Here is a 22,910-nt window from a genome sequence, read left to right as displayed (position 1 = left end):
GGCCCCCTGCACTAATTGAACCGTATGAATATGAAGCTGAAGGGTATACAGTATATAGGCCACCGCGCACCATGTTAATTGTTCAACCGGTACACGGTTAATGAATGTGACATGCTCTGAGTCTAAGCAACCATGTAGCTCCTTGGGGCTAAATGCACTGCGTTAGCCTACATATATACGTCGCCTTGACGAGGAGAAGGGGGGCCTTAGCCACGCGCTATTATTCAGATGTGCGTATGACGGTACGTTAATGTACACGTGTGGTTCCACCAGTTCACCAGAGACCCCTCAAAGTGCGTCCCATTCCCCCAGAGGGACGTAGGTTTGATTTGAGCTTTGGTAGGGACTCGGGACACTTCATTCTCTTTGCACTGATTTGAGCATGAATACTGTTTTTGAGCTACAAAGAGCATCAGATGATCCTGATGACTGTTTCTTTAATTCACCTCCTGAACTGATGCATTTGGTCTACATGTGCACTTGCTGCATACAAACTGATGGCAAATTGGGTCCAATAAACCCAACAGACAGAGCTTGTGAGGCACTCACTGGAACAGAGGCGAGGGAGGGAGGAAAGGCCAGGTGGTTGATTGGATATTGCAGATAATATGATAGCTTGCTGTTCTTGATGCAGCTGTCAACCTACACTTTCGCAAAAGATAAAAATGCTGTTTTGCAAGACCATGATGCTGTGAATTATAATACTAAAACTATTGTTTTCACTGCAATTTTTTTTGGGTTGGGACAATTCATGTGTCTGTGGCTTAGAGACATGTCCCTAGTGTCCCTATATAAAACTATATAGACATGTCCCTAGCGTCCCTATATAGACATGTCCCTATAGCATCGCCATATAAAACTATATAGACATGTCCCTACTGTAGCATCGCCATATAAAACTATATAGACATGTCCCTAGCATCGCCATATAAAACGATATAGACATGTCCCTAGCATCGCCATATAAAACTATATAGACATGTCCCTAGCATCGCCATATAAAACTATATAGACATGTCCCTAGCATCGCCATATAAAACTATATAGACATGTCCCTAGCATCGCCATATAAAACTATATAGACATGTCCCTAGCATCGCCATATAAAACTATATAGACATGTCCCTAGCATCGCCATATAAAACTATATTGACTGTAACGTCCCACCGGTTCATGGTCTGTTCTCCCCTGCTCTACCTCTCCCTGCCCCTGTATGTTGTTCCTTGTATCTCTGTCCCTTAGTGTTCTTTCCCTTTTCTCTCTCTTGCTCTCTCTCTCTCTCTCTCTTGCTCTTCGTGTACCCCTGCTAGTCTAGTGCAGGGGTTCCCAAACTTTTTCAGCTCGAGACCCAAAAGAGAAATTTTGTGTTTCCCCGGGACCCAAACGTACAAAAATACATCATGAATTGCCATAACATACATTTATAGGGCGGCCGGGTAGCGCAGCGGACTAAGCGTCTGTCTACCACCACAGAGACAGTGGGATCGAATCCAGCTGTGGTTCTTCCCGGTTGGCCGACCGTCCATACTAACACAATTGGCAGTGTCAGCGGGTGGGAAACCCGGCGAGGGTGGGTCCTGGTTGTTGTAAACAGCGACTCCTACAGTTCGGTCGGGGCGCCTGCACAGCAAGGGAAGGATCTAGGAGAGGTAGTGTGACCTTCCACACGTTACACTCTCCCAGTGAGAGTCCGCACTGCCAGGTGAAAAGAAGCGGTGGGCTGGGTACACATGTGTCGGAGGAAGCATGTGATAGTCTCCGCCCTCCCGGACCGACGGTAGGGGGTAGAGTGCGCAACGACCAGGAAGGGGATTGGGAATTGGCATAACGACTAACATTGGGATGGGAGAAAAAACGGAAAAAGAAGGGGGGAAAAGATCATTCAAAAAAATAAATAAACATAAATTTATAAACTACTGATAAAGAACACAACAAACCACAAATTTCAAATGTATATGAAATGTATTTATTTAATTATAAAAGTACATCACAGCAATAATCAGAGTGTAATGTTAAGTTGCTCACCACCTCATAACATTATGTACATACAATTTTGTAACACTTTTAAAAACAAACATGTTCTACTCTCCTTTCTATTTCTCACCCCTTTTTCAACTCTCCATTTCTTACCCCCTCCCTCCGTCCCTCAACCTTAAACCCCAACATTGAGCAACATTCTGATTAATTTGTACTGACTTATTTAAAAATTCTACTGACCTGACATGCTAGAAGGGGTATAATATTTCATGGCACAATGAAATCTAATGAGAGGTATGTGGCTATTCTGATCTATGCTGGGCTTGGTTTTTGAAAGTGCTATTATGAGGTCATGCTGAGCATTTAGTCTGTTTCTGTATTTGTTTTTCAGGTATGCTAGAGTAGAAAACCCAGATTCACATAAGTATGTGGTGCCAAACTGAATCATATATATATATTTTTTTAATTGGCGACCCAATAAAAACGTCGAAAAAGCGACCCAGAGTTTGCGAAACACTGGTCTAGTGTTACTCTTCTTGTCTTGTCTAGTGTTACTATTCTTGTCTTGTATTATGTTATCTGTTTAGTCTTAGTCTTTGTAGTTACTGTCGGTTATTAGGTTCTCAGTTTAGTGTCTGTAGTCGGCTTGTTTTGTGCCAGTGTATGGTGTTTGTCTTGTCGTCCATAGTTGTAGTTCCTTGTGTTGTTTCTTGTAGTTCTTGGTCAGTCTGTTTCCCCTCCCAGTTGTCTCCAGTTGTAATCATCCCAGGTGTTTCTCGTTTGTCATTCTCATAGACCTTGAGCATTAGAATTAAGCCCAAGTACTCCACCTGTTGACTGGGAAGAGGAGTACTCTTCTCCCAGTTCACAGCAAAACCCAGGCTGGTGAGGTGTTCCACCACCTGCCTGGTATGAGACCTGGCGATCTCCTCTGACCGGCTGAGGACCAGAATGTCGTCTAGGTAGAATAAAATTCGTATCCCCTGACGACGCAGAGGTCCCAACGCGGTCTCCACGCACTTGGTGAAGGTGCAAGGAGCCAGAGAGTAGCCGAACGGCAGCCTCTGGTACTCATACGCTATTCCCTGAAACAGGAAGCGTAGGTATTTCCTGTGAGGAGGGAAGATCGGGATGTGAAAATACGCATCCTTCAGGTCTATGGAGGTGAACCAGTCTCCCACTCTGACAGCGCATAACAGGTGTTTGACGGTCAACATTCTGAACCTTCTCGCCACAATCAACCGATTGAACACGGACAGGTCCAGTATGGGTCTGACACCCCCCGATTTCTTGGGCACCAGAAAATATCGGGAGTAAACGCCATTCATCGCGTCCTTCCATGGGACCACGACGATGGCCTGCTTCGCCAACAGAGATCGGATCTCGTCGGCCAGGGCTGTCACTGCCGCAGACTCTGACAATAGAGTCTGTATCAAACCCAAAAACGGAGGGTGGGGGTGTGCAAACTGTAACACAAGCCCCGCTCTCAGCGTTCTCTCCATCCACACTGACATATGGCACTTCTGTAGCCATACGTGGTAAAAATCGCAAAACGCCCTCGCTGCCAATGGGCGCTGGCCCGCTAAGAATCGTAGATAGGTGGCTCTGTCCCTCCCGCTGTGCATTGCAAACCCTGGTTTCGCCAACCGCGCGAGCAAGGTATCTCGCGGAGTCGGGATTTCGCACCCTGACTCTACCAACGAGGCAATTGCACCCAAGGGGGGACCCCGACAGAAAGGGCCGGTCTGATACGGGGCGAGCGACAGTAAACACTCCTGGTGAGTGACACGTTCAGCCGAACGCACAATTGGAGGGGGGCTCCCCACCCTCCAGAACATTTACAACAAGCGTTGCAAGGGCAAGGCTAAGAGAATCATTAAAGACTCCAGTCACCCGAACAACTGCCTCTTTGAACTGCTGCGGTCAGGCAAGCAATACCGGAGTCTCAAGGCGAGCACAGAAAGACTCAGAAGAAGCTTCTATCCCCAGGCCATCAGGCTGCTAAACGAACAATGAACACTACACAACAACAACCACCAAACGCACATAGCACACACATCCACACGCACACACTCACTTTAAACAAACACACTGTAGCACCCACTCCACACACTTTATAGCACACACCCACTTTAAACAAACACACTGTAGCACCCACTCCCCACACTTTATATTTATTGATGAAGGATTGCACTACAACTCGTACACCTTACTGTAAATTGTACCTAAATTGTACCTCATCCCATTTCTGCTTTGCACTATATAGTACTGTACATTAGTACACTGCATAGTATTGTATATTATATGGTAACTCAGAACATTGTACATATGTCTATACCGAACACTGTGACCTCATTTTCTTCTTCTAAATTACATGCTATACTATGTTATTTGATACTATCTTGTCTAGCACAGTCTCTGGAGCGTAACAGTAAGAAGCATTTTGTATGAAAGTATTCTGTACTTCTGTATGACAACTATTAAAGAAACTTGAAACTTGAAACTTGAACTGGTGAATGAGGTAGTTCCCCCGCTGAGCATTGTCCCATTTTTGCAAAGCAGTTAACTTGCTGGGGATGGCCTGGTCTGCGGCTGGACATGCATGGTGTGTGGTCCTCACGCTGTCTAGGGTGAGCCCCTACACACCGTAGCCCTGTAGTGATATATTACTACCACCCAAATTACGCGTGCCTGACTCACTACCGCTGCTAGGATTGGTAGTCCGGACGGGGGAGGCACCAACGTAATACCCGGCCTGGCGAGGGTGGGGCTGGGGGAACCCACGCTGCGACCTCCTGGGCCTAGGGTTCCCACTCGGACAAAAAAAATTAGATACAGGGAACCCTGCTCCGTCGTCACATACAACACCAGGCTCACCAAATGCACACGCTGGACGTGTGGTGCGGGAGCCTCCTGACAGTACAGCATTCTCATGGACAGACCCAGGCCTAGCTAGCAGCTGGGTGTCAGCCCCTGTCTTCATGAGAAGCGATATGTCGGGCCGCTTGCGCTTCACTGGAAGAACGCGGCCCGCAGCCAGAGGGGACACAACAGAGCCCTGAATCCCGTAGTGTAGCGGGGGGGAATGAACGGAGAGCATGCTAGACACAGCTAGATGGCGACGGTTACTCCTCGCGCAGGCGTGCCCATCTAATTCAGCCGATTCCTCGGCCGCCGAGGTCTGTCGGCACCGTGAGAGCCTGTCTCTTTGTTTCCAGGTTATCTCGGGCGGGGGACACATGGCCACCGGTCAGGGGTCTCGCAACAGCCGCTGGCGAGGCCGTGCTCTCATCTCTGGCTGTGAGGTGTGGGGCGGCGTGGGGCTGTGGCTATAGGCCGCCCGCGCCTCCGCTGACAAACCAAAAAGTCCATCCACAGAGAGGGGGGCCCTGAGGAGGAGAATTCTCCTCTCCTCCTCCAGGGGAGACTGCTCTAACCACAGATGTCTGTGAATAAGAGTCGACAGCATCCTCACCCTCCCTGCGGTTATAGCTTGCGGCTGGGTCAAAAGCTGAATAACCTCAAAACCCTGAGTGAGGGTTTTGACGTTGGCCGTCCCTAAGACCCCATCGCCTGACACCCTTTTTGACAGAAAAACAGCCAATTGAGCAATGTTATTAGTTGCTGCTAAATTCGATATAAGCCTCATCAGCCCATTCAGCCACCTGCCGGGCCGACTCGCCCCTTGGCGTCGGTTTCCGGGCGGGATACCGCTCTACCATGTCAGGGCAAAGGACCGATGCCACCTGTCGTATTTATGCTTTAGATAAATAATCATTCGGGACAAGGAGAGTACGTTAGCTTCTTTATTGCAACGTCAGCAACATGAGTGTGACTCTATCCTAGGCTAGCAGCCAACTGGCCATCAGGACCCCGTGTGCAGGTACTTAAACAGAAAGGTGCGCCTAGCGCGCCTGTCGTAAATGACATATTCAAGGCATGAATATTACACCACCTGCTTCTCTAAGCACGGCACACCTGTCCTGAGCCCCGCCATCAGACCGTCCACCCATGTAAAGGGTAGATAAGCCTCAGCTAAACCCGCAACATTAGACACCGTTTGACCTTCAGTAATGTAATGGTTAAGCGGGGGGAAAACTGGACACAGTCCCGGCGGGACACATGGGAGCGGCGTCCCGAAGGCAATAGAATTAGCAGTAGCTGCGCGCGCCATGATATTTGGAAAAACATTTAACAACGTTTCATATGAATTGAAAATGGGGGACCCTGATGGAAACAAGACAAACGTCTTTCTCAGGTCTGCATCCCCTTAACAATTGTATGTATTGAGCCGTACTGTATTGTACCCATTCTGCAATCTGTTAAATAAAGTTTTCATTCATTCATTCATTCATTCATTCATTCATTCATTCATTCATTCATTCATTCATTCATTCATTCATTCTCACGGGACAACGAGCGGTAGTGAAAACGCTAGTACTATGAATTGCCGATGACGGCCCTACTCGTGCGCGGCACGGCTCGACCGCCGAACGCCGCGCGAAGTCCATCGGTCCACTGTCATGCGAGGAAAGTTCGGTATAGGGCCGTCGTTCCGTCTGGATGTGCCGAAGAGGATCCGGGGGCTGGAGAAACTCCGGCGAAAGTCCAACATTCTTCAATTTCTCCCTTCGCTTCATAATAACGTTCCACTGGTTGAAAGTGCATATGAGCAAGCTCACGCATGGAAAAAGATAAGGAAAGGCGTGAGCGTGACCACATCCTGTGGTTTGTAGGGAAACACGGGAGCAGGCGTGGTCACGTGCAAGTGACGTGCATGTGTCAGCTTTTTCACGTGCACAATAGGTGCATGGAGATGATATCTCAATATGGCTAGAGCGAGACGCGATTGCCAGATGATATATAACCCTTGGACTTGCTGCCGTGTCCACTTGTCTGCTATTCCCTAGCATCGCCATATAAAACTATATAGACATGTCCCTATATAAAACTATATAGACATTTCCCTATATAAAACTATATAGACATGTCCCTATATAAAACTATATAGACATGTCCCTATATAAAACTATATAGACATGTCCCTAGCGTCCCTATATAAACCTATGCCTATGCTTTTCCCTCACATGGGAGATGGGACTGTGAAGCAACAGGGTTAAGAGAGAGGTTGTTGAGAGGAGGACAAGTGGACTGAAAGCTGCATTGGAAGGAAGGCAATGTGAGAAAAGCAGATTGATACTTTATTAGGCCTCATTATTAGTTATTATTATTATTAGAGATAATAGAGATATAATATAGTCTGGATGTAGAAGCCTGTATGAGAATGGTTTCGTCATTAGTCCTCTGATCTCAACTTCCTTAGTTCAGTGCTCCACCTCTCTGAAACGAGCATGTAGATTATTAGATGACAATTAAGTGAATGAAGAGGTTATTGGGCTGGGCAGGTTATATGTTCTTGAATGATGCAATAAAATTCAACATTCAAAACTATGACTTTCCCTGTAGAGAAAAATATATTTTTTCGTGGTCTGCCAGGTCTGGTAGGTACTAGTAACCAAATCACAATAAACTAAAGGCAGAGGAAGGAAGGGAGAGAGAGAGAAGGGGTGGTGTGTGTGTGTGTGTGTGTGTGTGTGTGGGGGGGGGGGGGGGGGGGTAACCGTTATGGATTGTTTTCTGTGTATTGCCTAATCCTTGCGCGACGGGGCCGCGGCAAATCACCGGTACTGTATCAGTATCACACTGTAAAACACACAGACACACACACCATCTGGTCGCTCGGCCAGGCTATGACTTAAATTTGGGCTAGTAGTCGATCGGCGGAGAGACAGACAGCTGCCCGGTAAGCAGGTTCCAGCGGCTCGGGTACCTCCCTCCCTCCCGCAGCCAGCAGCGTGCACCGCGGCGCAGACCTGCGACGGTAGACCGGAGAGACAGGGGAGCCGGGGCGCAGCCTGGAGGATGCAGAGAAACAGAAAAAGAGAGATAATTAAAGAGTGATGATGATGCATTGATGTATTTCGCGAACAAACAAAAACAAATCCGGTATATATTTCAGTTGGATGTGAACTAAAGGGACTGGACAATGAGCAAATAATTGAATGGTATAATATAGTGTGAGTGAGACGTGCGCTGGACCGGCGCGGACTGAGACGCTGTTGCCACCGCATCGACGACATGCTTGCAAGAGCCGGACACAAACAGCATCTTATTGTTATATGATGACATCAATATGTCATTCACTTCAATAGTCTATTATTGGTAAGCCTGCTTCTTTCGTTTTCCTATTTGCATGTGGTTTAGGGGGTATTGTAGCCTGCTATAATAAGCTATTTCAGCGTTGTGATAATATTAATAATGATACGTTGCTGAAGCACTCACAATGTTAATGTAGCAACAATTTATTGTTCTACCAAAGAACCCCAACCCCCCCCCCCCCTCGTTGGGTATTTTTTTTTATTTATTTAACTGTAGTGTATCCTACATGGTTCATTATTATTATATCATTTAATTTCAATAGCCTGCTATTTCCCGTAGGCATAATTCAACACATGAAGGGGGTGACTGACATAAAAATGATCGCTCATACTATCAAGAGTTAACAAAAAAAAATTATAATAAATAACTGTTTACTGGCCTATTCAATGTGACATTGGCTAAAGTTTTCCACAGGTGTTTAAGCTTCCTCCGCTGAGTACAGCACACACTGTCTAGACAGTATGTGTTTATCTTAATTTGCCAATAATTCACATTGAAAATGTATTCGGGCAAACTTTTTCTTCTTTATTTTCAGAGCTTGCTGTGGTTCATTGCTGGGCTAAGTGTGCATTGGACTGGTTTCTCCGGAAAGGCGCTGTGCGGTCTTGCTGTGTTGACAACAGCGCGCTCCCGTGTATATTGTCCCGGACGAGCCGCCGTCGCCATGGGAGAAAACATGTCGAAGCGACTGAAGCTGGTCTCGTCGGACGGGGAGATGGAGGAGCGCTCGTTCGTCAACCCTTACCCCGACTGGGACCACGGCGCTCCCACGTCCAACTCGGAGACAGATGAAGACTGCGACGAGCCGCTCGATGCCAGCGGAAAGGTGAGTCGTCTCATGTTCAGCTGCTGCTGCTGCTGCTGCTGCTGCTGCTGCTGCTGCTGCTACTACTACTACTACTACTACTACTACTACTACTACTACTACTACACGTTATTAGTCTGGAACCTACACGTTCGCTTCTTCAGCGCGTCTCTACGGCTGTCTACAACTGACTGTAAGAAAACACCCCATAAAGAATTGTTCTTCTACCACGCTATCTATCACACCGGTCTCTATATATAAAGTATACATTTTAACAGCTAGCTTGTAGTACCTAAATGTCAAAGGTACTCACAGTTGCACAAGGGTGATCACAGCGCATGCGCATCAGGCACCCAATGACGGAAATAAAGCTGTGTTGACCAGTTTATAAAAATAATTTAAAATGTTTATTAGCAACGCCGAGCTTTCAAACCACCCCGGTTTTGTGTGTGAAACCCTCGTGCAACTGTGAGTACCTTGACATTTCTCTGTGATAAATTTAGAACGAACAGTTGGTAAATAACCAGTGCTTCAGAGTGGATGTTCCGATGGCTAGTTAGGTCGAGCAAGTGACTGCTGTATTCAAAGCAAGGCGTGCATTCAGCAGTCACGAAAGGGGCTAGGTTCCTCCATGGCTTCAATTATTCAGGAGGGCAGTGAGACACAGGCTACTAGGGGTCTGGAGTATTTTTGGGATGCTTTTCCCAGACAATGGAATGAATCAGTACCTTTGAGTTGCTGGCAAGCAGTTCGGATTAGTAGTCCTTCGGTTGCCTAATCATTTTGAACATCCACTTGGCCAATAGTCTGTAAACATTTGCTGCAGTACCCAAGGGAGTAGCAGCAGCATGCTGAGTTGATATTGGAAGTCCATGGCCTTTTATTCACAGAACTAGGCTATTGAAAAGACACACTGCACTCTCCTCCACATGGAAAACGAATAACCCCTCTTCTTTAATGGAGAGGTCTCGGGGGTGAACCGATCTGGGACTGTACACTAACGGCACACTGTGTGATTAATGAATACGTCATCTGATGGTGATTTCTTGGAAGGAGAAAAGGATTAAGGCTAATCGATTAGCTTAGTCAGTGGAAGTGAAATTAAGCCAATCCTGTTTCGATAGGTCAGGTTACTATAGGCAAGGCTTAGGGGGATGTTTTGAATAGGCTATTCATTAAACTTGTGTTTGACAGTCATCGTTTTACAGTGTATTTTTTTTACTAAAAACTGCCATTTTAATCTAGTACATCTTGAAAGACATAATCTGGAATGCCGACCTCTAGACAAAAGAGCCCATTTTAGTAGTGCCCTTTGTTTACCTTGTTGTTGTTGTTGTTGTCTGACGTGTGTGGGTTGGAGTTTAGTAATTTATTATTATACTGTGAATTTCTTCAGACCTCTCTTGGCAGAGCCTGAGCAGGAACCCCTCGCCCATCTATCCCAGCTGAAATGCTAGTATCAACACATCAGAAAAAACAAAAACTGTAAACATAGATAGCGCCATTGTTGTCATATTTTGTCTAGAGGTCGGTGTTTGACAACATCACAGATTCTGCCGTTAACCCTTTCACTACCAACACTACAGGAGGTTCACCTTTCACTAATAATCAAAATCAAATCGAACTGGAGATGTGAGAAGGAGACAGGCACTTTACTACATATGTTATACGAATGTGAGAAAGTCCGGAAAATGTGGGATCAAATTGTGATATTCCTAAGTAAAGTTCTGAATGTAAAGGTAAATAACTCCCCAATGGCATGTGTGTTGGGTATAGTACCGAAAGGGATTAAACTGCCTAAATACCGGGGAATGTGGTATAGAATGGCCATGATATCAGGATGTAGAATTGCATTACGACATTGGAAATCACCCATTGATATTACTTTTAAAGAATAGATGGAACTAATGTTCCGGACAGCATCATATCATGAAAGGGTGACATATAGAGTCGCAGGGAGAGAGGATGCATAGATTGTATGTCCGGATGGTGTATCTATGGAATGGCCACTTTCTCTATCACACTCTCACATGCGCATATTTAGCCGCATACACATGTCTAGGACACGCATACTCGTATGTGTACATAACAGAATTACACACACTCATATGCACAAGGCGGAGATATACATGCCAGAGGCACACATACATGCACATACTCACTTGTAGGAAACAGGCATACACACACGTACTTATACACATAGTTGAAGCATAAGCTCTCACTTACACATATAGGGGATATACACATACATAGGGGACACACACATACATAGCTGAGACGCACATGCATATACATACCTGAGATACACACTCACACAGGGGGCAGAGACACACATGGATACGAGACACACACAAGAGGTAGGATTACAGTCACATACCTGAGAGATGCACACACACACACACGTATGAGACATACACACATACTTACGTGATACACGTACCCACATACACATATCTGAGACACACATTCATACATGCTCTCACGCACACCTACATATATCTGAGACGCATCCTCTCACGGGCAATATGGAGAAAGATGGCATCCCGATAGAAGACGCAGCACATACCTGCTTGCAGGTAGATCGGTCTACATATAACGTATGTGCATCAGGGATATATATGCACAATGTATAGTAATGTTTTTTTTTGTAAGTGCTTTTTTAATTTCCATGTCAGTTATTAATGTGTTTGTATGAGTCTCTTACATGTTTTGTATGTTGTTACAAAAAAGAAAAAGACGAATCTTGGATGTTGCATATTATGCTGTGGAAAGATGTATTTTGAATATTGGAAAGATTTGTGCAAAAATATCAATAAAAAAAATAAATAAAAAATCAAATCGAACTACCACACCGTCTGTAGTGTGGTGGTGAAAGGGTTAACCTTCTGTAGTGTGTTAGTGAAAGGGTTAACCCTTTGTTGTGTGGCAGTGAAAGGGTTAACCTTCTGTATTGTCGCAGTGATAGTGTGGTAGTGAAGCTAAAGTAATGTGATCATCTGAGGGGTGTCTGAGTCTAGAGATATTTTGTTTGTATAAATATAGCTGTGCAAATAAAAAGGCCTAGGACATAAGATAACATGGATCTTTATGAAAATGTTTAATCAGGGATTTAGAGGAACACGCCAACATTGTGGGAAATGTGCTTACCGTTAGGCTTGGGTGATATTGAAATCCCCCTACTGATGATATTGCTTTAAGAAAAACAATGGTAAATGATATTGTCCAAAAAAAGGCTATTAATTTTGCAACTTTTATTTTGAAAAAACAAAACAAGAAGATGGATCAGCTAGTTCCTTCATTCGGACCACTTCCATTAATTTGTGCTAAACTAGGCTAGCATTTTAGGATAGCTTTCTACTGAACGCACAGAGAGGAATTTGGTATCTACCTTTTTGTCTGACTCTGGAGAAGACTGTAAGTTGGCTTCGGCGATATGACAATGTTATAATTTATGTATCGTGCGCATGGCCACGATAATGGCCCTCACGTGTCTGACTTGGAGAAGTTATTGTCTGACTCTGGAGAAGACGGTAAGCACATTTCCCATGATGTTGGCGGGTTCCTATCTAGTACTAAATGGTGATGAATGAGGCCCTCATCAATAGACCTACTGTTAACACTTTCAGCGCCAGAGGTCGCTGTGGGGCGTGTGCCAGCGCTTTAATGAATGGGGATACATGCCGATGTTTGCAGGGCTAAAACTATATTAAATATCATAGCTATGGATATAAAACTATTGCCCATTTGATATCGAGTATCTATCGTTCAATTTGTGAAAGAAATAAAAAAATGTCATCGATACATTCCCGTTTTATACCATGGTGATTTAAGAGTATAGTTTTAGAGTAATTCTGTGTAATCCCAGGAAACGCCGCTATGCAGCGTTTAGTGCATTTCACTAGAAACCGTGGCATTCCTCGCCTGGATCAACAATCAATCTGAAATCAACGCTATATTATCGGGATTATGTTTTATCAGACGGAACCTGTCCTCCCGCTTCGGTTTTACACAGGACACCACAGTGGTGTATTGGCATAATCTAATAATTGTATCTGTGTGCATCTGTACTTTGTGCAACTAATACTAACATTGAAATAATAAATAAAAACGTTAGACAAATCTATGTTTTTTCCCCCCCATATAAATTCAGATATTTTCACAAAAACTGGCATTTAGGGGGTTACAATTCTGAAAATTTATGAATAACACATTTGACTGAAGTTAATGGTATTCATAAAAATAGAACAATACATTAATAGGTCATATTCATAATAAGGCTTTATTGCATGGACATTTTTGGGCACTATGGGTAAAGACTGAGTCCGGGTAAAAACAAAAAAGATAACATTTGTATATACAATTTAAAAACAGTATTTAGTTAAAAAGGCATAGATAAAAGAAAAAGAAACATGATTTCATTGTAATAGACAGCTCACCTATAGCCAGATGTAGCCTGTGGCCAAAACACTGAAGCCTTGTCCAGTGATTTATAGCGGCTGCTTTTACGATGTTTGAGCCACTGTCTGTAGTGATGCACACCATTTTCCCGCGGGGAAGAACCATGATTTTCCTCAGTGTCGCTCATTTCTTTTTTCTTTTGCTTGAAAACTTTCTGTCTAGGCTCCGAGTAGTAGGCTAATCTGTTTAGGCCTCCTTCCTGCTCGTTCGGCATGTGCCATGTTGTGTGAACTGTTTATCCTAAAAGAGTAGTCTGGGTTACTATAGTAACGGGGACTGCATTGTGGGAATGGGGAGGGCAGTGAGCGCTGCTGTGATGAGTGAGGAAGAGAGATGGGAGAACACTAGGGCTGTCACTAACGATTATTTTGTTATCCATCTAGAAATGTCCACACCCCTACCAATCGGGCCCCTCAGTCACCTGGTATTCTTATAAATATGACTGAATCAGAGCGGGCAGGCTTACAGGTTGACGACGTTCACTAGGGTCACCTTTTCCCCAAGTTTGAATGAATCTAAAGTAAAAGAAAATGTGTTCAAACCAGTTAGAAATCTTGTGTAATCAGAACCTATTTATAATTATAAGCTCTTCTGAACCAAAAACATGACTATGACTATACACATGTTTTGAAAGCACATTATTGCAGTAAGTAACCTCTCTTCCTGAAACATGGCCCCATGGTCCTTCCATACCTCAACGGGTATGGTAGGTCATAGCACTGACATAAGATAAGATATAACTTTATCGATCTCCTTGGGGGAAATTCAGGGATACATTGTTGGGGTTAAGGGGTCACCACCCCTACTGAAAAGTACAGTACACCCACCCCACATAACCCAGCAGCCAAACATTAACACCCCTGACCAGTTTAAAGGCCAAGCTCTGTGCACCCGAGCTTGCACGTCGGGATGGACCAACAGGACTTGCCTCTGGCTACGTCCCTCACTCACTGCACCACTCTTTCACTCCCCCTCTCTCTCCCCCCTTGCAGCACTAAAGCAGTGCTGTGTGATTGTGAGTCAGTCCAGAGAGATATTTCATAGGATTTGTATTTTCTTTGGAATGGTGGCAACGTTTTCACAGGGGATATATCAAGGAGGCTAAGTTATAACATACATGTAGGACGATTGGTGGAGAATAGGGGAAAATGGGAATCTATTTTCTCATCTTCTCCACCAATATATATATATATATAGATGAGAAAATAGATTCCCATTTTCCCCAAGCTACTCTTGTGATATACAAACGACATGGCTGGATATGAGTAAATTGGCTTTGGAGCCAGACAAATATCCACCAGTCCCAGGCTCCCAGCTGTGTCTGTCTGAGGATGAGGCTTGGGAGTTGCCAATAGGCGGAGTTGCTGCACCGTGCACACAATAAGATAGATGTAAGAAGAAGGGAAACGGAAGAATGGAGAACTTTACTGCATATCCATGGTCAAACGAGGCCTTTGAGGGCCAGTATTAACAACTCTGTGTAAAGGGCAAATAGGGCATTAGGTCTAGGGATGCACCGAATGGGAAATTCTTGGCCGAAACCGATACCGAAAATAGAAAACAGTTGGCCGAATGCCGAAAGGCCGAAAATGATTCATAGAATAGAATTTTTTTTACCAATGTTGTGGAACATTATGATTATGGAAAAATATATGATTATGGCAAAACTTAACTTAAATAATAAATTATCACTATTATGGGTCCATAAAACATTTATTCAGCACTTCTGAATGCATACAGCACATTAATTCCATCTTTTCTCTGGCTGCCGCGGCGGACATCTGTGCTCTACTGAGCGCACCTTTCTAGTCCCCAGTTGAATGTGCTCTCTTGACGCGCAACGTGTATGCTCGAGAAAGATTATATTATCAACGACAGACAGCGTCAATGTGAGAAACACTATCCCCCCCCCCCCTCTCGCTCTGAAGAATATGCATATTAGATCACTCAGTGATTAACCGCGACGGGCATATAGTAAATAAGGATGTTAAAGACGCATTTATTGGACGCGTTGCGCGCAGAGTTTACATAGAAATAGCGCGACTCCCGACAGCGCGACATCATCACAACAACACGCGTTGGTTACAGGTTGTTTCTGTTTCGGTATTATATTTTCGGTGAAAAAACTCTTTCGGCCGAAAGCCGAAAGGCAATTTTTTGCCATTTTCGGCCGAAAACTTTCGGTAGCCGAAATTTCGGTGCATCCCTAATTAGGTCCCATGTGAGATTTGTATAATTGGCCTAGAGGATACTCTGTCTCCTGAATGATGATCCTGATGGAGGAGTTGAGTCGTAACCTTTTGTCCCCTACCTTAAGTGGTTATTAATCTTACCAGCGTTAGCTTTGGTACAGTTTGAGATTAAAAGGAGGGCCTCGTCTTGGTGCTCTGAATTGGAAAGACAGAATGAACAGACAAGAGGAACATTCGCTGTAATTAAGCAGGTCCACTGCTCCCCGCTTAACACCTCTATAGCCTCCCTAGTCCCCAAGTGTTTGATAGGCAAATTATATATGAGAGTATAATTAGAATCTCCTTATTTGTCTGGTAAATCTTTGCACATACCAGGATTAAGGCCTCATCATTTAATCCATCCTAACTATTTAGGAGCAGTGGGTGTCCAGTCTCCTACATAACTATTCTCCAGTACCAGTGCCTGGTCAAAGGAAAGTCTTTATCTGGTCTGCATCCCCTTAACAATTGTGTGGATTCATTGAGCCGTACTGTATTGCACCCATTCTGCAATCTGTTAATTGAAATGTTCAATCAATCAATCAATTGGCTGGAGTATGTACAGTACCTACCACCCATGTCTTTTATGGTATTTTATAGAAGCTAACACTTTCCGTGCCAGGCATGCGGTGCCCCGGAACCCCGTTGCGTGCCACCACCCACTTCAATGACAGAGCTCTCATATTTGCGAACGCATAAACTATATCTTAAATGATGGCTATGTGTCTAATATGGCCGTCGCTTATCAATGACTTGTTTGCAGTCAACATTGTCAAAACGGATTGTTTTTTAATCGGTTCATTTCCGTTTTATACCATTTGGAAAAACGCTAGTTTTTTGAAAGTTTCAGAACACCCTTTACTGGAATACACTGGAATACACAAAACACTTTCAATCGTTTTCAAATAAACGCTAGATTATCGATAGTATATGTGTACTTATGCACGCTATAGAAGCGGGCTGAAAAATCGATTATCTTATTTCCTGATCGCACACATACACACAGACACACACATCACATATGGCACACACTGATATATAGGTGAAAATAGCTATGATTATCCCAAGACTGGTCAAATAGATTCCTTACCTCAGATCAGATGTTCTCCAAAAAGATTATTCCAATTCCTGATCGCCATTCCAAATATCGATCGCGTTTATTGATCCAACGCTGGGTACTGGAAACACATATTCTCCGCTGTTCTGGTGGTGGGCAATGACTTGGATCGTATCCGGTTACTTGTCTGACAAGTAAAATGTGGAAGCAGGACTTTTTTTTCTCCATGCGTTTCATTCAATCCAATCCAAAGGGGTGCAGTACCATCCGGAGAGACGATAGGGGGCGTTATTTTCCCTGTTCGAGTTCAGATAGATCCCCACTGGTAACGTGAGGCTAGATTGATGAAAAATGAATGGAAATCGATAATAAAAAAAAATAACGATTAAAAACGAGATCTCTCGTCGGCTGGCACTCAACGGTTGGCATGAACTAACGAGAAATCTTGTCGTTGGCACTGAAAGTGTTAAAGGCTTGGTTACAACAGCACTTCTGCCCTTTCGGCTCCCCACAGCCCCAATCCCCTTGAAAACATCCCAGGTGTTTGTGTCGCTGTCCAATGTGCTGAACAGGGTGCTGTTGTGGCTCCCAGAGCTTCAAGAAGGACTCTGCAGTGGATCAGCAACACTCCTAGATGTGCTCCATGTAGCCTAACACCGGGAACAATCCAGACCTGAAGCGTACAGAAACGCCTGTGAAAGGTAAAGCCAGGTTGTTCACACCAGCAGTAGAGCAGTAGCCAGGTTGTTCACACCAGCAGTAGAGCAGTAGTCTGGTTGTTCACACCAGCAGTAGAGCAGTAGTCTGGTTGTTCACACCAGCAGTAGAGCAGTAGTCTGGTTGTTCACACCAGCAGTAGAGCAGTAGCCTGGTTGTTCACACCAGCAGTAGAGCAGTAGTCTGGTTGTTCACACCAGCAGTAGAGCAGTAGTCTGGTTGTTCACACCAGCAGTAGAGCAGTAGTCTGGTTGTTCACACCAGCAGTAGAGCAGTAGCCTGGTTGTTCACACCAGCAGTAGAGCAGTAGTCTGGTTGTTCACACCAGCAGTAGAGCAGTAGCCTGGTTGTTCACACCAGCAGTAGAGCAGTAGTCTGGTTGTTCACACCAGCAGTAGAGCAGTAGCCTGGTTGTTCACACCAGCAGTAGAGCAGTAGCCTGGTTGTTCACACCAGCAGTAGAGCAGTAGCCTGGTTGTTCACACCAGCAGTAGAGCAGTAGCCAGGTTGTTCACACCAGCAGTAGAGCAGTAGCCTGGTTGTTCACACCAGCAGTAGAGCAGTAGTCTGGTTGTTCACACCAGCAGTAGAGCAGTAGCCTGGTTGTTCACACCAGCAGTAGAGCAGTAGCCTGGTTGTTCACACCAGCAGTAGAGCAGTAGTCTGGTTGTTCACACCAGCAGTAGGGCAGTAGCCTGGTTGTTCACACCAGCAGTAGAGCAGTAGCCTGGTTGTTCACACCAGCAGTAGAGCAGTAGCCTGGTTGTTCACACCAGCAGTAGAGCAGTAGTCTGGTTGTTCACACCAGCAGTAGGGCAGTAGCCTGGTTGTTCACACCAGCAGTAGAGCAGTAGCCTGGTTGTTCACACCAGCAGTAGAGCAGTAGCCTGGTTGTTCACACCAGCAGTAGAGCAGTAGTCTGGTTGTTCACACCAGCAGTAGGGCAGTAGCCTGGTTGTTCACACCAGCAGTAGAGCAGTAGTCTGGTTGTTCACACCAGCAGTAGAGCAGTAGCCTGGTTGTTCATTGATTGATTGATTGAAAACTTTATTAACAGATTGCAGAATGGGTACAGTACAGTACAGCTCAATACATACAATTGTTAAGGGGATGCAGACCAGAGAAAGACTTTCGTCTTGTTTACATCAGGGTCCCCCATTTTCAATTCATCATAACATATATGACATACATGACATACAGATAGACAGTACTGCTACATCTATACATTTATGACATACCAGATTTGCAAATACAGTACTGTTTGTGATATGAAAAGAGTCCAGAAAAGAGAGTATATACATTTGACGTAGAAACTGTACATTGGAGGAGGTTGGGTAGGTGGGGTGGGGTGGGGGGGACTGTACATTGTAGGTGGTTGGGTGGGTGGGGGGGGGGGGGGGGGTTGGGTGGGGGGGTGAGGGACACTGTACAACTGTACAAGCAAAACTGTACATTGGAATATTGACAACCATACTTGGTCATTTACTGTACATTGGAGGGGGTTGTGTTAGGACATTTACAGGGGCCAGTTTAGAATTGCAGTCTCCCGTAGGTGTTCTTTGAGAGTGTTTTTGAAAGTGGGTAGTGTTTCACATTCCTTTACAGCTTTGGGTAGGGCGTTCCACATTGATGTGGCATAATTGCAAAACGTGTTTAGTCCCTTGTTTGAGCCGAATCTGGGTTTAACATGATTTGTGAAGCTCCCTCTGGTGTTGTGATTGTGGTATTCACTGACCTTTGGGAAGTATTTTGACATGTACATGGGTACCTTGGTCATGTAGTGTATCGTGTAGACCAGGCCCATTGCAAGTTGCTGTACTCTGTCGTCTACTCTAAGCCATCCTAGGTTGTCAAAGTGGGCAGGGGTGAGGTGGGTTCTAGGAGTAAGGTCAAGCAGTAGTCTGACCAGTTTGTTTTGAAATGTTTGTAATTTTGTTTTTAGCGCCTTTGAGGTGCTTTGGTACCATGAGGTGCAAGCATAGTCGTAGTACCCTTGAATGAGTGCTCCTGCCAGAGTCTTCAGGGTATTCTTGTTTACCAGAGAGGAGATCCGGTACAAGAATCGAGTTTGTTGGTTGACTTTTTTTTATTACATTGGATGCCATTTTGTCACAGGAAAGATTTGCCTCTAGGGTGGAACCCAGGTAGGTAATTTCTTCTTTCCTTGTGACAATATTGTCACCCACTGTAACTGAGAAGCCGTCGGTCTTGCTGAGTTTGTTATTTGAACCGAAGAGAATGGACTCTGTTTTGCCCATGTGTAATGATAGTTTGTTATCAGCAAGCCATATGCAGATTTTGCCTAGTTCTGAGCTGAGGGTTTTTTCAACCTGTAACTTGTTCTTGTCAGAGACCAGCAGGGCTGAGTCGTCCGCAAACAGGAACAAGTTGCAGTCACAAGCTGACGACATGTCATTTGCATAAATTAGGAACAGTAGCGGTCCTACTGTAGTATGCTTCCTTGTGGAACACCACAGCTCACTGTGAGGGGGGGGGGATAGGGTACCGTTTACTGAAAAGCTTGTTCACACCTTTGTCTCCTCCAGGCTGGATTACTGCAACGCTTACTTACTTTACTTATCCTCTTCGTCCCAACGCACTACTCATTAAAACACATCTTTTTAATGGAGCCTTTTTTATTTGATCTAGTTTTAGCCCCACACATTTATGTTCTTTTACTACTTTTAGCCCTTCACATTTCATGTTCTTTTGACTTTTACTAGTTTTAGCCGTACTTATTTTATGTTCTTTTTAGATTTGTTCCACAAATATAAAGCGCCCCTACAAATTGAATATATTATTATTATCATCCTGTGCTATCTCCCTCCCTCTCTTTTATATCCTTCCACAACCCCACCCTCTATCTTTGTCTTTCTCTGCTTTCCCCCCTCCTCTCCTCGCTGAAAATTATAATTTTAGGGATGCTCGATATTGGCTTTTTTACCGATACCGATATACCGATATTGTCCAACTCTTAATTTCCGATACCGATATCAACCGATATCAACCGATACCGATATATGCAGGGTTTCCCCCCCAAAAAACGGAATAATTTCAGGTAATTAACATTACATATCTCTTGTTGTGGAATTAACACAACATTATGCATACTTTTGACAATAAATAAAATCATAATTTGTTCTTACTTGCTTGCCTGGGTAAATAAAGGTTATAGAAATGTAAAAATATATTTTTTTGAAAACCGATACCGATATTTTCCGATATCACATTGTGATGCCGATATCGGCCGATAATATCGGTAGGCCGATAATATCGGACATCCCTGCTAATAATATAATAACAGTGGCAGGGAGGGGGGGGGGGGGGGTTGAAATGTAAATCGTGAAACATGTCACTGCACAGTAGCCCAAAGTACGTCTGCATCCGCTTGGCACTCGGCGCTCCATCAAGACGTCACCATCACTTTCGTACCAACCGTGCCCTTATTGGATTATTTATGTTGACGAAACTGACGAGTTATATTCATTAAAGAAAGTTGATTTAATAAAAAAATTTAATACTAATTTAATCAGATTAATCACTTTATTCAAATTGAGGATTTAGTTTGATGATATTTTATATATAAAAAAATTATAATTAAAAACGAAGGTTCGAACGTCCTTTCGAAAATCCCTGACGAAGTTCGAAGGCTTCGGGGACAGCTCTACTGCACAGCGTGTTGTAAATTCAGCTACCCAGCCAGTTTGAACAGAGCGTTCCCAAAACAGATTACAATTGTCAATAAATGCTAGGAGTGAAAACTGTGGATTCTGTTACTTAAACCTGCTTTATGCCATGAGCCAGTGTGGGAATGGGACCAGAAATAAAAACGGACTTCCCACATTAACTTAAAAAGTGAAGAAGGTCGCTAACAATTACAATATGACTGTATACATCAGGATTTACATCTCAATAGTACATGGGCGTGTTCTTCAGTCAACATCATCTAGGCACCATAATTCCCCCCTCATGTATGTCTAACCAATAACATTTACTAGGCTGTCAAAGTAAAATGTTGTTTATTTTGCAGCAATTCTTTGTCGTTGCCGCCATCTTTAGTGTTACAGCCCCTCACACTCCAGTTCTCAGGCTGCAGCTGGTTTGAAAGTGAAAGTAAACCGGCTTCTCTGCTGGCTGTGGCTCCAAATCTTTTTATTTTTACAATTTTTTTATACTTATAACAATATCGATAATATCGAGTGATATGATATTGTTATCGATATCGTTATTGCGATATCATTTTTGGCCTTATTGCCCCGCCCTAGTCTGAGTCTCTGTTTTTGCCGCTTGAATGCGGAGGCACTTGCCTGACCGCAGCAGCTTGAATAGACTGTTGTTGAGGTGTTGGGGGTCCTTCATTATCCTGCAGGCTCTGGATCTGCACCTCCTGGTGTACAGGTCCTGCAGGAGTGGTAGAGCGATATACGTGGTAGTACGCTCTGCTTAGCGCACTACTCTCTGTAGAGCCTTCCTGTCCTGGGCAGTGCAATGATAAGATAAGATAATCCTTTATTGATCCCCTTGGGGAAATTCTGGTGTCAAAGCAGCATGGGGGGGGGGGATACAGGGTGGGGGATGCATAGCTTCACAGTCCTATACAGTCCAGTATCTATACACTTACACTTAGGCCATGGTTACACTGGGGGTTTTTGTTTTTTGTTTTGTTGCTGAATGATTACGTTTGCTGTCCTAGTTAAATAGAAATGCCGTTTTGGCAGGATAAAGCGTTGCCCTACTGACGCTTATTGTTATAAGGAGCCCAGTCCAAGCTACAACAGTCTGCATTCCCTTAACAATTGTTTGTATTGAGCCGTATTGTATTGTACCCATTCTGCAATCTGTTAAATAACGTTTACATCCATTCATTCTGCTAGCATTAACACTTTGAGTGCCACGCCGGGTTTTCCTTTTTACAACCTTGATGCCACGGTCCACTTCAATTTTAACGTTAATATCGCCTAATCTATGTTTTAAATTATGGCTATGTGTCTAATCTGCCCGTCGCTTATCAAAGACTATTTTCCAGTCAGTGCTGTCAAGGCAGATTGGTTTTTTATCGCTTCATTTCCGTTTCAGAGCATTTTGAAAAGCACCCGTTTTGAAATAAAAAACAGTTCATTCTAGACCATTCTGTGATAATCGTCTTTTACTGGAATATTCCGGAACGCTGATATTCGTCGGCCTATTTATGAATCGTTTTCAAATAAACGCTAGATGATCAATATTATACGTGCACGCAAGCACATTCGCGCCGCGCACGGATAATCGCCTTTTTTCATTTCCTCTTGGACTTTTACAGTCAAACCGAAAGAGCCCATTTCACAAAACAGCCTATATCTTCATCAAAATTTGTATTTAAACAGAGCTATAAACATGCTGTCTGTACACTGTAACACACTAACATGCCCAGTAAGCTGTACAAATGATACAATAGTTGTTGTATGAT

The 22,910-nt window shown here is 44.2% G+C and overlaps 1 protein-coding gene across 1 annotated transcript in view; it reads left to right on the top strand.

Annotated features, from left to right (window-relative positions):
* The first annotated feature begins 7,885 nt into the window (after nucleotides 1-7,885).
* lancl2 (LanC lantibiotic synthetase component C-like 2 (bacterial)) overlaps nucleotides 7,886-22,910 on the top strand; it is a 131,585-nt gene continuing 116,560 nt past the window's right edge. The window contains 2 exon segments of the mRNA XM_084326059.1: nucleotides 7,886-8,199; nucleotides 8,732-9,022. Coding sequence (XP_084182185.1) covers nucleotides 8,861-9,022 — 162 coding nt within the window. The 5' untranslated portion in view covers nucleotides 7,886-8,199; nucleotides 8,732-8,860.

Source organism: Notolepis coatsorum (assembly GCF_963971535.1).
Source record: "Notolepis coatsorum genome assembly, chromosome: 12".
NCBI classification, from domain to species: domain Eukaryota; kingdom Metazoa; phylum Chordata; class Actinopteri; order Aulopiformes; family Paralepididae; genus Notolepis; species Notolepis coatsorum.
Note: the sequence above shows the minus strand (reverse complement) of the source record. Positions and strands in the feature narration are given on the sequence as shown.